Source organism: Vigna umbellata, chromosome 8 (genome assembly GCF_029865625.1).
Source record: "Vigna umbellata cultivar VRB3 chromosome 8, Vumbellata_1.0, whole genome shotgun sequence".
Lineage (NCBI taxonomy): Eukaryota > Viridiplantae > Streptophyta > Magnoliopsida > Fabales > Fabaceae > Vigna > Vigna umbellata.
Genome location: NC_142172.1, coordinates 48074455 through 48088319, shown reverse-complemented (window position 1 = coordinate 48088319; position 13865 = coordinate 48074455). Strand labels below are relative to the sequence as shown.

The 13865-nt window shown below is 27.9% G+C and overlaps 2 protein-coding genes and 1 pseudogene across 3 annotated transcripts; 1 reads left to right on the top strand and 2 right to left on the bottom strand.

Moving 5' to 3' along the window:
* Positions 1-1374: 1374 nt before the first annotated feature.
* On the top strand, positions 1375-2721 carry LOC148194843 (chalcone--flavanone isomerase-like). The gene is made up of 3 exons (XM_088096555.1): positions 1375-1740; positions 2014-2237; positions 2374-2721. Exons 1-3 carry the CDS (start codon positions 1479-1481, stop codon positions 2560-2562), a joined length of 675 nt encoding a protein of 224 aa, XP_087952681.1. The 5' UTR covers positions 1375-1478; the 3' UTR covers positions 2563-2721.
* A 412-nt stretch (positions 2722-3133) lies between these two features.
* On the bottom strand, positions 3134-5726 carry LOC124846775 (chalcone--flavanone isomerase 1B-2-like; annotated as a pseudogene). The gene is made up of 4 exons (XR_015781586.1): positions 5567-5726; positions 5259-5414; positions 3576-3799; positions 3134-3479 (listed from the first exon to the last, which is right to left on the bottom strand). The product of XR_015781586.1 is annotated as a chalcone--flavanone isomerase 1B-2-like (transcript).
* Positions 5727-7277: 1551 nt separating this feature from the next.
* LOC148194842 (chalcone--flavanone isomerase-like) lies at positions 7278-9904 on the bottom strand. The gene is made up of 4 exons (XM_088096921.1): positions 9750-9904; positions 9501-9659; positions 7683-7906; positions 7278-7572 (listed from the first exon to the last, which is right to left on the bottom strand). The coding sequence occupies exons 1-4, from the start codon at positions 9898-9900 to the stop codon at positions 7396-7398; spliced, it is 711 nt and encodes a 236-aa protein (XP_087953047.1). The 5' UTR covers positions 9901-9904; the 3' UTR covers positions 7278-7395.
* Between the last annotated feature and the right edge of the window lie 3961 nt (positions 9905-13865).

Here is a 13865-nt window from a genome sequence, read left to right as displayed (position 1 = left end):
TATTAAAAAGTTAATATTTGTCTAAAACTTAGTTTGAATGGGGGAAGCGAGTACAAGGAAAAAGAAAATAGAGAAAATAAAATGAGAAGTGATGTTATTCGAATTAAAGAAAAGTAAAAATAGAGAAAAAAAATAGTAAATGTAGTTAAAAAAATTAAAATAATTGTATTAAAAATTAATTTATTAATTTGCCATTGATTGAACTACTTAAGAAGGAAAGCATTGTACGTAGTGTTAATGTTAGGCACACTCCATATTAAAAGTGCCGAGACTTTGTTTGGGTTGTGGTAGGAGTAGAAAGAAAAATAAAAGAGGAAAATCATAACGAGAATTGATGCTTGAATTAAGGATAAATAAATAAATCTAAGTGAAAAAGTAAATGAAAAGTTAGATATGGTTGAAAAAAGAATTGTTGTAAATTAAATTATCAATTTTTGATTGGTATTGTATTTTATTAAGAACTTAGTATAAAATAAATTTGAATAATTGATAATTTCGAAGTAATTTATGTATGTAATGCGGAAACTATTGAGATGAATTTATTTAATTTTCTAATTATACATAAGCATATAAATAGTTGTTGATTTGAAGTATTCATTAAAATCTAATTGAGTAATACAAAAAAGAGAAGAAATGAAAAATTACTATAAAAAAATAAAGAAATGATTTAAGAGTACACCATAGCCGAATGAATAAATTTTCTCAAACTAAACTTTTAATTGATAAATCAGTCTGACTCAACCTATTTTTTACATATCAACATCAAACCAAACTTAAATAATTGGATTAACGCACTTTGTCACACTTATCTTTATACATATTTCATCTCATAATTCTACTTTTTCTTTCCATATTTACAAAGCATCTCTCCTTTTTGTCTATGTAAATAATGAATTAACACATTCTTCATTCTCATCATTTCTCCTTACACAAGAAGAACGTTAAAAGAGATACAGTGATAGTATTCATTTTATGCCATTAATACAGCCACCATATGCCATTTCTGCCTAATTTCTTAATCACCCACTTTACTATTATTAACAAGTTACTGATATCAGGAAATTATTTTTTTGAATTTTTGTTGATTAGGTAAGAGAAATGTGTTGTGTTTCAAGTAATTGAGAAAAAAGGCTTCAGATTCTTTATTGGATTTTGTTAAAACTTCAAAATGTATTTTAAAAAATACAATATTTTAAAAATATATTTTTTAAAACTTCAAAATGAAATATTTTGAAAGCATGTCAGAAGAATAATAACAAAAAAAATCCATCAGAAAATCCAAATTCAAACAAAAAAGTTAATATTTTTAAACAAGTTAAGAAGTTAGACCGAATATTTAAGATTGCATTGAATGCTTGATGGCGCCACCTTCCGTTTCTCATTCTTACCTACCCTTCGCCAACCCTCCCTCTTTAAATTTCCCATTCCTACATACACACTTCAACCCATATCAATTTCACTCACTCACTGCTTTACCAATGTCACTCTCTTCCGTAACCGCCGTAGACGTCGAAAACGTCACCTTCCCTCCCACCCTCAACCCTCCCTCCTCCGCCACCGCCTTCTTCCTCGCCGGTGCCGGCGTCAGGGGCCTCCAGATTCAAGACAATTTCGTTAAATTCACTGCCATTGGGATCTACCTCCAACCTAACGCCGTTCCTCTTCTCTCCGTCAAATGGAACGCCAAGTCTGCTCAAGAATTAACGGAATCCGTGGAATTCTTCAGAGACATCGTCACAGGTAATCAACCTATTACTAACTGAAATTACATATGTCTGGTCATTATTCCTTTTCAATTGTTATATCTAATTAAGAAGTTGTTTTCACTGAAAAAAATTAATTTTATGTATTAAAATTAAATATTCTGAATAATGGTATAATCGTATGACTATTGTGGCTGTGGTGTTCTGAAAATGTGCTGTAACATGTAATGGAACCTCTTTGTAAGGTTTAGATATGTGTTTTCAGCATGTGAATGCGAAGAAATTAAAGGATGTTCTGTTCACTGTTCAGGGCCGTTTGAGAAATTTATGCAGGTGACAATGATCTTACCCTTGACGGGGCAGCAATACTCAGAGAAAGTTGCAGAAAATTGTGTTGCCATTTGGAAGTCTCTTGGGATATACACTGATGCAGAAGCTCAGGCAATAGACAAGTTTGTTACTGTTTTCAAAGACGAAACATTCCCACCAGGCTCCTCTATCCTTTTCACAGTGTCACCCAATGGATCATTATTGGTTAGTGATTATGGTGTTCTAGCTGTTGTCATGCATCAATTTCACATCATGTCATTTCTTACACATTATGTTGTTTCTAGAAATATTAGTACGTTTTTTTTTTCATTCTTTAATCAGAAATCTATATTGCAAACAGATAAGCTTCTCTAAAGATGGATCCATTCCAGAAGAAGCCAGCACTGTTATAGATAATAAACTACTTTCAGAGGCTGTGTTGGAGTCGATGATTGGTAAGCATGGCGTCTCCCCTGCAGCAAAACAGAGTTTGGCCACCAGATTATCTGAGTTATTCAAAGAGGGGGGTGTCCCTGAATCTCATAACTGATTTTATCACCATCTGATGATGAAAATCCTTTACCACTTTGGTGTGTTACCAATAAATAAGGGGGAAATTTCAGATTTTACTTGTGTTGTTATCCTTTGTTGTATAAGTTCTGAATTGCTGTATTTGATTTTTCGTTGTGAATCAACTGATTATGCTTAACTGTTTTGCATGCTTCAGGATTTCTGCTTATTGAAATCAAACACAGTACATGAAATTTGAATGAAAAAAATTGTGAAAAAGTAGTCAACTTAATTTGACTACCTTTATAATAAGTTTAAGAAAATGTCAATTTGGCTCAACTTTATTCGGGAGACATGTTCGTGGGTTGGCTAAAGAAGAATAAGATAAAAAAGGAAAAAAAAATGTAAAGTAATAATGCGCCTAAAGTTTAATTTTATAATAATTTAATAATGCATAATGATGAGAGTGATGAAATTAAAGATCATGGCAGTGCTAAAAATAGTAGTTTGATCAGGTCCATCTCATATATTATCAAAAATTAATAAATTGAAGGAAAAATTATATACTAAACAGAATGGACAAAAGAACATTGTTTTTTCAATGAAAGTGATTACGCGATAATGGGCAACAATAGTATAAAAAAAAAAGGATTACGAATGTCTGGTTTACATTATTCAGATTATGAATACATTTATTTAGATTAAGAGTAACACAGGAAGTGTACCACCAATGGCTGAGGAGACAACATTGAATATCTCATGCATTTCTCAGTTTTCACTCAGTCTTGGAATTGTCCTCTTTCAGAAACTCATAAAATCTTGTAGCCAAACTCTGTTTCAAAGCAGGAGAAACAGGAATCTCTCCAATCATAGTCTCCAGCACTGCCTCTGAAAGTGCCTTGTTCTCTATCACTGCATACTCATTTTCTGGATCGTCTCATCTTTTGAGAAACTGAGCTGCAATTTGTGGAAGAAAAGAAATGTTGTAAACTGTATGTGTGCACAGGTTCATTATACTATGCAATTCCACAAACAGTTGGTGACTATACTAACCCCCAATGTTCCAGTGGGTGATTGCCTATAGAAAACAGTTGAACCTGGTGGGAAATGTTGATCCTTGAATGCATATCTGAATTCCTCGATAGCTTTTTCTTCTGCTTCACCGTAACTTCCATTGGATTTCATAAAGTTCACACAGTTCTCAGATACTTTCCTAACATATTCAGGTCCATCCAATGTTCTTACCTTTGACCCTCGAATAAATTTTTCAAAGGGACCTGATTAGACACATTCATTCAACAATTTTGTAAATGATGAAATGACAATAATTCAATCGTATAAAGAATATAATTGTTGGACACGAGATTCAAATTATCTTGTACATGTTATAAAAATCAACAACAAACTATAAAAAAATCTCATTGAATATCTACCACGAATAAAGACATAAAAGAGAAACAGAGCATTTCAATCTGAACTACTTACAATAATGGGGTTTAGTTTATGCAGAGAATTGAATGTATCAAACAAAACTAATTGTATAATTCAAGAATGACACTATTAAAAAAGAAAAAGGCTATAAAAGACAAAATCCTGAGTCTCAGGTTGTCTTTAATGCATGTGCTAAGAAATTATTTAAATTTGAACCAATAATTTCATAGTAAAAGAGTTAATATATTATAAGCTCAGAAAATTACAGTCACATTAACTACTCTTTCAAAAAGGCCAACACAAACTCTCTAAGGTTATAGATTAAAGAATGAGTAACTTACTACTACCTAATTTTCTTATGAATTCAATATTTTCAAGATGCGGACAGATCACAATTAATTAATTTGATTAATACATTTTAGTTCCAAATTCACTCAAATAAATAACAAAAAAATTTGCTTTCAAATCCTTTCAAATCTCCTTAATCACTCTTTCTCAAATTCATTCAAGTGAACAAGGTCATAGTAGTAGTGTTTTTAAAATATATTAATGTATTAAAAAATTAATATTCAAATATATTCAAATACTAAACAGGAAACATCAATATATTTTGAAGTTAATAATAGATATTTGGAAGAAGGAGATTAACAAGACACAATACCAATGAACTGGATTAAAGAATGAGTGATTCACTAATATCCAATTTTCTCACTCAAAAGAATTTGACTAATATAAGGTACAATTCCGATTTAACTTCTCCACTGGTTTTTTAGTAGTGTGTTTTCAAAATATATTAATGTATTAAAGAAAATATTCAAATATCAAAAAACTAGGAAACATCAATATATTTTTTAAGTTAATGATGAGTATTTGGGAAAAGTGGTTTACAAGAAAGTGCAAGTATCCATTTCTTGTAGAAAAAGTTAAAATGAATATTTAATTTATATTTTATTAAGTTAAATTTAATTAAAATAAAATTTTAATTTATATTATATTTTATATTTTGTTTTGTAATTTTATTTATATATTATTTTAAAAATTTATAAAATTTTTAAAATAAATTGGATATTCCTAATATTCACAAACATTTTAAAATTTGTAAATATTTTTTAAACAAATATCCTATAAATAACAAGTCAATGAATTATTTTTCTTCGGATACCCAACCGTTGTTATCCATGTTTAACTTTCTTATGTTCAACTTTGTTATATTTATTTAACTTGATATTCAAACTTGGATCTAGATTTTCAAATGTTAGAACAGAAAAACAATGAGTAACATATAAGTCAAAGATGAAATTTGACCTTTGATGATATCTCTATAGAACTCAAGGGACTCCAATTCAGCTGCACTTTTGCCCTTCCATTTAGAACCGAGCCATGCAACAGCTTTCTCTTCCAAATAAACCCCAATTCCCGTGAACTTCACAAACTCTCCTTCAATATTCAACCCTCTCACTCCTAAACAAAATCAAATTGCATGTTAGATGGTAACTTGTCTGTTATCTCACATCATCTGCAAAAACATGTCTGTCTTTTTTAAGAATCTGTTTAAGAATAAAATCTTAAAACATAAACCGATACTAAATGATGAAAAACATGATAGAATCGACCTGCTCCACCGAGGAAATAGGGTTTGGTTGAGGAAGGAGGTGTTACAAACGCAGGGAATTCAAGGAACTCAACAGTGACTGCTGTGGCCATTGTAAGAGCAACAAATGGAGAGTGTTGTTTGTGTTCTGATTTCTTCAAGAACTCAGATGCTTTATATAGAAGCCATAGGTTCATTTTTTTTTTCAATTCTCGTTACATTTTTTTACACAAACCAATCTCTTTACTCAATCAATATTAATTAAAAAAACTGATGGTAGAAAAAATGGATCACGAGCTTTTAAATTAATATAATTTTTGGTTTGGTAGTGAAATAACATAATCACTTATCCCATCAAATGAGACAACTCCTGAACCAGACTGCCTCAAAAAAATTATGATATTTTAAACTAGGACTGCATTGACTACTAATAATTATCATTTTATAATTCACTATAAGGTTAATTTTTTATATTTATAAAGAAAAAAGAGAGAGTGAATAATAATAATAAATTGGTGTAAAAACATTTTGTCTGTCAAAGAATCATTGTCCATTTTTATTTTTCTTTATTAATAGCTAGCAGTTATCTATATTTTTTATTGTTTGTGTTTCTTATCTTGCTAGAAAAAATAAATATCATTTTATTGTTCCACCGACCGAAACCTCATTCAAGATAAATTAAAAAATGTAACACTTTAATAAAAGGTATCAGCCACTATACTAATATTTTTTTAATCACATGTAAAATTTTAATCTTAAAAAACATAAAATAAAATAATAATTTCACTCAAACTCATTCTTGAAATGTTATCGGGTGTTGTGATTCACTAAGAAACAATAAAAAATAGAAGGAAAAAATAGATGATAGAAACAAAACATATAAAAAACGAAGAAGAAAAAAAAAAGACTTATTAATAATTTAAAATCAGCCAGTGATGTTAGCATGTTATTTATCATCTATTTCCCTTTTTTTTTTCTTGATCTAAATTCGGAGTGAAAATGATTTTTTGTTTTATGAGAACAAGTTTTGAATATTATGCAGCACAACTGGTCCTACTTGGAAAAATTGCTAAGGACTGTAGTGGCAACTGGCAAAAGAAGTGGATTTGTCTACTCTCACCCGGACAAGATATTTTTTACCCAAGATTACATATATTAAAGGAAAATGTATTTTTAACAACCTATTTTTACAATTTTTTTAATCATTTATATGATAATTTGTAATTGATTTTTTTTTAAATATACATATTAATAAAATAGTAACACATAATTTATTAAAAATAAAATTAATTTAATATATAGAGATCCAAACATTTATTACTTACATATATAAAGTTACTCAAATAATCTTAGATTAAATTTTCTGATCTAATCAGATGACCTTGAAACATAGTCTTAAAGCATGAGATGAAGACGTACATGGAAAAAAAATATAAAGTATAATAGATTCACTGAAGAGTTTAAATTTTTAAAACTATATAATTATTCCTAACATTTACTTAATTAATATTTATTTAGAGATCTATACTAATGTAAGTTACACTATTTTTTGTTCTTATGGTTTATAAATACAAAAATCTATTATTTAATAATGACTTTTTTTATAATAAATATTAATGTGTGTAACCAATACTTTTTTACTTTATGCCAAATTATTTCCATGCATTCTCCATGACAGTTATTTTTTGGTTTGGAGAAGGCTGTTTAAATTACACATATAAAACATATACACCTTGAAACTCAAACTCAGATTTTATTGATTTGATAAAGCAGTAGAAATACATTAGCAGAAGATGATGGAAAACAAGAATATTTGAAAAACTCGAGTTCATAATGTGTGATCCTGAATTTTCAGAGTATAATGCCGTCGTTCAATACCGCAGGCAATCGTGAAGCCAAACTGCGTTTCAAGTCAGGGGAGACAGCGTGTTCTCCGATCATAGTCTCCAATACTGCAGCCGATACAGCTTTGTTCTCTATAACTGCAGCCTCTTCTGCTGGTATCGATGCGTCTTCAGAGAAACTAAGCTGTAAGGGTTCATAAAACAAAACATTATTGTTCAACTATTTCAAAGGAACAAAAACATGTTTAACGTAGGAATTATTACTAAATTAGGTAAAGTAAGAAATAGACTGACCCCCAAGATTCCATCCGGTGATTGCCTGTAAAAAACAGAGGCACCAGGTGCAAAATTGACCTTCTTGAAGGTTTCTGCAAAGTGTTCAATGGCTGCAGCTTCAGCATCACCATATGTTCCAACGGACTTCAAGTGTGCAACGCAGTTTTCCATCACCTTCCTTGAGTATTCTGTGCCAGTCAATGGCAGAATCTTCGACCCTCTTATTAGCTTTTCAAAGGGTCCTACAAATACAATAAAAACACGTCTCAACACCATACCCTAGCGCCGGAAAAAATAATTTAAATATATTAAATTATTTGAAAACCGTACGATTTTATACTTAAAAAAAATTAATCTATTTTAATTAAAAACTAAACTTATTATATTTTTAGTGCAGTTAATTTTCTATCACTCCTCCATTTTCATTTTCTCCTAAAACGTAAATTAGATAAATAATTCTATCGAAAATCCAACCTAAGTATATCAATCTTAACTTATTTTTTATTTGTTTAAATTCACGTCTATGCAAATCAACTTAATGTCGTTTTTTGAGATATTGCACCACTGTCGTTTTATTTTATTCCCAACTAATCTAATTCAATTAAAACATAAATAGAGTCATTAAAAAATATTGTGGTTCAGTATAAAAATTAATATTTTTAAATATTTAACATTTTTAATGTTTTTAAGTAAGATTCTTAGTTATATTTTTATTTTAATATTAAAATAGAAAGTATCAAGTAATATAAATAAAATAAGAGTTAAGTTAAGATAATTTAATTATGTTTTGATGCATAATTTAATTAATGTTTTTTCGTCAACTAATACAGGTAAGATAATTAATTGTAAATTCTTTGATTTTATACTTTATTTTAAAGTTTTTATATTATTGATTTTAAATAAACGTTACTTTTTAGTAAATTGTATGCATTCGTTATTTTATACATGAAAAAGGATTAATGAGACATAGAGTGTTTAATATATTATAAAAGAAATATTTTTGTATAAATTTTGAATTTTCCGATAATAAAATTAATGATTATTATTTTATTGTATATAATTTTAATATATTATAGTTTATAATTTAAAAAATAAATAAAATTATTGATTATCGATTAGTATTAGTAAATTAGCAGTTATACAATTTAGTGTAGTTTGATAAAAAAAAAGAAGTTTAGTTCATTTAAATTAATTTTTACTTAAGTCAAGAAAAACTAATTTTTAGTTAGGACATATAGTAATTTAGTTTAATTCATTTTGTTCACCTACACACTGATCTTTTCAACTTCCTCCAACTTATCAAATCAAATCATTTTACTTATATCATTTACAAAATTAATTTACCCGACTTTTAGAGTTTAAGGTTGATGATTCAGGGTTCGAGATTCAGGATTTATGATTTAAAGTTCAGGGTTCGAGATTCAGGATTTATGATTCAGAGTTCAGGATTCAAGGTTCAAAGTTTAATATTGAGGGTTGAGGATTCGGAGTTCAAAGTTCGGGATTCAAAGGTTCAGAGTTCAGAATTCAGAATCCTTCAAAACTCAAGATTCAGAACTCAGGTTCAGAATTCAGGGTTCAGAACTCAGAGCTCAGAGTTCAGAGCTCGGGTTCAGAGCTCGGGTTCAGTCAGCTTACTATTTAAAGTTCAGAGTTTAAAGGAAGTTTAGAGTTAAATATCACACTTTAGAATTCATAATTTAGAGTTCAAAATTCGTAATTCAGAGTTTAAAGTTTAGAGTTAAATCTCAGAGTTTAGAATTCAAAATTCAGAGTTCAAAATTCAGAATTGAGAATTTAAAATTCAAAGTTGAAAGTTAAAAGTTTGGTTTTCACCTGAGATGATATCTCTGTAGAAGTCAAGAATCTCGATCAACTCTTCTGAAGGCTTACCCTTCCACTTAGCGGCGAGTGATGCCACTGCTTTATCCTCCAAGTATACTCCGATGGCCGTGAACTTTATGAATTTCCCCTCAATCGTCAATCCTCTCTCCCCTGCATCATAATTCATCTCTTATATATATATATATATAGGTCAATTCAAATACACAGAATATTATACATAAATAGAGGAAGTTGTAGAACCTGCGCCGCCGAGGAAATATGTTTTTCCGGTGGCCGATGAAGTGACCACCGCAGGGAAGTGGAGGAATTCCACCTGAACGTCGGTGATCGTCGGTGCTGTGGCCATTTTCAAACTCTGTTCTGTTAATGACATGACAATGCAAGAACGCATAAACTTATATAGGAAGAGATGCCTATGTCCAGTAATAAACTTTTTCTTTTTCTTTTAATCTGTCGACTAAAAATAAAAATTAATAAATATTTAAATGTAAATTTCCTCCTACAAACTAATTTTATAAAATAAATATTTTAAATGAATTTTTATTAATATTATTCAATTTTCATCTTTTTATGCTCTTCACATATTTATCCATCCCATACTTTTTTTAATTTAACTTTTTTATAACAAAATTATCTTAAAGGACATTTCTATTATATCTTGCCGATGCATATTCCAACTGAATATCAGAAAATATTTGTAGAGCTAATTAATTTATATCCAGTATATATATATATATATATATATATATATATATATATATATATATATATATATATATATATATATATATATATATATATATATATATATATATATATATATATATATATATATATATATATATATATAATATATATATATATATATATATATATATTGACAAGTTTTAATTAAAACGTTCTCAAAATAATAAACTTAAAATATACTTTACTAACTTTCGTTAATGTGAAAAGTATAAACTTGGAGTATACTATTTAATGAACAAGTTAATTATTAGTTAAAAATAACTATTTTATTTAATCATTAAATAAAATTCACTAATTTATATTTATATGTTTATGCCATCATCACAACAATAGGTTTGAAAATTTTGAGAAATAAATTTCCAAGACTTAATCAATTATTTGACCACTTTCCTTTGATATTCTCATGATCTTTGATTTTATATAAAATATTTCAAAAGGAAATTTATTGATATTAAATTTAATTAACTCCTTGGTAGTATTTTTTTGAATTTAGTTATCACTTTAAAAGTTCATTTACCTAACTCGTATTTATTCAGTGAACATGACACTTCGTTCTTATAAATTCAATTATAAATGTTTTGTTAAGAAGTAACAATACTCTATACATAATTTTTTTATTTTTATTTTATTTTATAAATATAAAAAATAAAATTTGTTATGATTATTTATTTCTATAATATATCTCAAATGAATGTCTGACATGGAAAATTCTATATATTGTATATGCTAAAAGCATAAAGACACTACTGACTCGTGTTTATCTTCTCCTTTCTCACCTACCCACCTAACTAGCAGACTTAAAAGAAAATAATAGCAAAATAAAATAAAAAAAGCAGCCAAAATTGACTTGTATGAGTGGGAGGGTCATTTGATTATTATGTTATGTTAGAAAAATCCACACATATCTCACCTAACATCTCACGAAAAAAAACACGTGTCCTTAAGCAGATTAAAAGTATTGAAACATTATTTTAATTAAATACAAATCCATTAAGATATCATAAGCACATACAGTTATGTATCATGATCACAGAATCAATTCCTTAACCAGTAATTATAAGATACTGATTATTCTGGTGTCAGAACAAAACCCTTAGTAAGTAACCCCTTGACCAACCTAATAAACAATAAATGTTTTGGACTAAAAAATAATTTTTTTATCCAGAGAATATTCGAGTTTATATATTCTAATTAAATATTCGAGTTTATATACATTATTTTAATGGGTGTTGCTTCCTCTACCACTATCACCCTATATTTCCTCTACCTCCTTACATTATTTTAAATACAATTATATTATTAGGTTAAAATGATTTTTACTTTTACCTTATTTTAAATAATTTGAAATCCTAATTTTACTTTTCCAGCACCCACACGGAACTCTTTTCTCCTTTCCCATTTTCGTTTCACCTCCCCACCTCCGCACTTCCATTCCTTTTTCTTCTCAGTATTTTTTTTGTTTTGAAAGCTTTTATTGCCGCTGTGGTGTGGAGGAACGTCCAAAGCATCAACCAGCGTGACGAAGTATACATCAACGGAGGTGACATCCTTCAACGGATGTCCCATAATAAAACAAACTCTAAAATAAAAAAACGTATCTTTAAACGGGAGGTGACATCTTCAACGGATATCAACATTCGTTTAAGGTAAAACGGATGTCGACATCCGTTGAAGGATGTCGACATCCGTTGAAGGATGTCACCTCCATTTAAATGTTACATTTTTTATTTTAGGGTTTTATTTCAAGGTTTATTCGAATACGAGGAAGCACTCCACGCACTGCGAAAGAAGACTGCTCATGTACGAGACTATAATAAGTTAGTAGTGAAATAGATTATGAATGGATAAAATTAAAAAATAATAACTTTAAAAATAAATTTTACTGAGGACAAAATAATAAAGGAAAAGTGAAGAGAAGAGAGGTGATAATGGAGAGAACAATACCATATTTTAATTAAATACAAATCCATTAAGATATGATAACGAACATACATTTATGTATCATGATCACAAAATCAATTCCTTAATTAACCAGTAATTTTAAAATATTGATTATTTTGTGTCAGAACAAAAACCCTTAATAAATAACACCCTTGACCAAACCTAATAAACGATAAATGTTTTGAGCTAAAAAATAATAATTTTTTATCCAGAGAATATTCGAGTTTATATACTCTAATACGTATCCGTTCTAATCAAAATAAGATCGTAATGGAGCGCAGAAAATGTGATTTGTAATTTTAGGAATTTGAAAATATAAAAATCAGATTTCACATTTTTCTGTTACGTTCAACGATTAATTTCTTAACAAGTAAAAAGGATATAAAGATTATTACTGTAGATTTTTGCGTTTCGAAATAAATATATAAAAACTCACTTGTCTTGCTTTTTATGTGGTGAGTTTGGCCAGCATTTTATTTTTTACTATATTTTGTCTAAAAACGTAAAGCGGTCGATTTGATTCACAATTCGCGCTTTTAACCTTAATTCATTTCTTAAATAAGTTTTTCTTTATCGGCATATTAAATAATTAAGTTGAAAAATAATTCAACTTCCAAAACCCATTTAAAATGGATGACGATAGTTTTGATTTATTATAACATTTTAACTAACTTAAAAACAATTACGATAACATGATATTTTAAATTACAAATATTTTTAAAATATTTTATTAATTATAAATTAACTTTTACTTAATTTTGATTATTTAGATCTTAATATGTCTATTAGATCCAACTATATTTAATTGAATCAACTTAATCAAACTTAGTTTTAACTTAATCTAAAATTGTTTCACGTGGGTTTGATCTTTTATTAATCAAATTGATATGGTTTTCAATACGAATGAGTACTTGACTTGGGTCAAATTTAATCTTATTTTTTTTATATGATATCAACTAATCAATATTTGTTTTCAACCTGATTTAACTAGACTTAAACCTAACTTAATTTTATTAACATATATTTAATTCAACTTATCCTAACATAACTATCTCAACTTGATTTGAGTTATCTTAGACTCAACTTGACTTATTTTGTCGTAATTCGTGCTTAACTTCACTTGAGTTGATCTATTTTTATTTAATCTATATTTTTTATTTGTTTTAGTTTCACCTAGTCTCATTTTAATAAACTTAAGATGATATTAGCTTAACTTATATATATATATATATATATATATATATATATATATATATATATATATATTTTTTTTTTTTTTTTTTTTCATTTTTAAATACGATTGTTACTTAAAAAAATGAGTGATGGGTTGGTGTTCACAGAATTTTTGTTGTCATTACCTTAAAAACTTTTTCTTATACAAACTTTTTATTTTGTTGAATTATTTATTCTAATCAATGTAAGTTAGAACCATTTTTTGTAAGATGAGTCAAATCGACAAATTCACCTTTTAGCAAATGGGTAAAGAAAGAAATAATTAATGATAACTATTTTTTTTACGAGAAATGATGTTTTTCATAATTTACAATATCATATTTTAATATATTTTTAATTAAATACCAACATATTTGATTTGAATAGTATTCACTGAATCATTTCATTTTATATGGGTTTACGGACTAACTTATCATATGTTTCAGGTCTGTACTA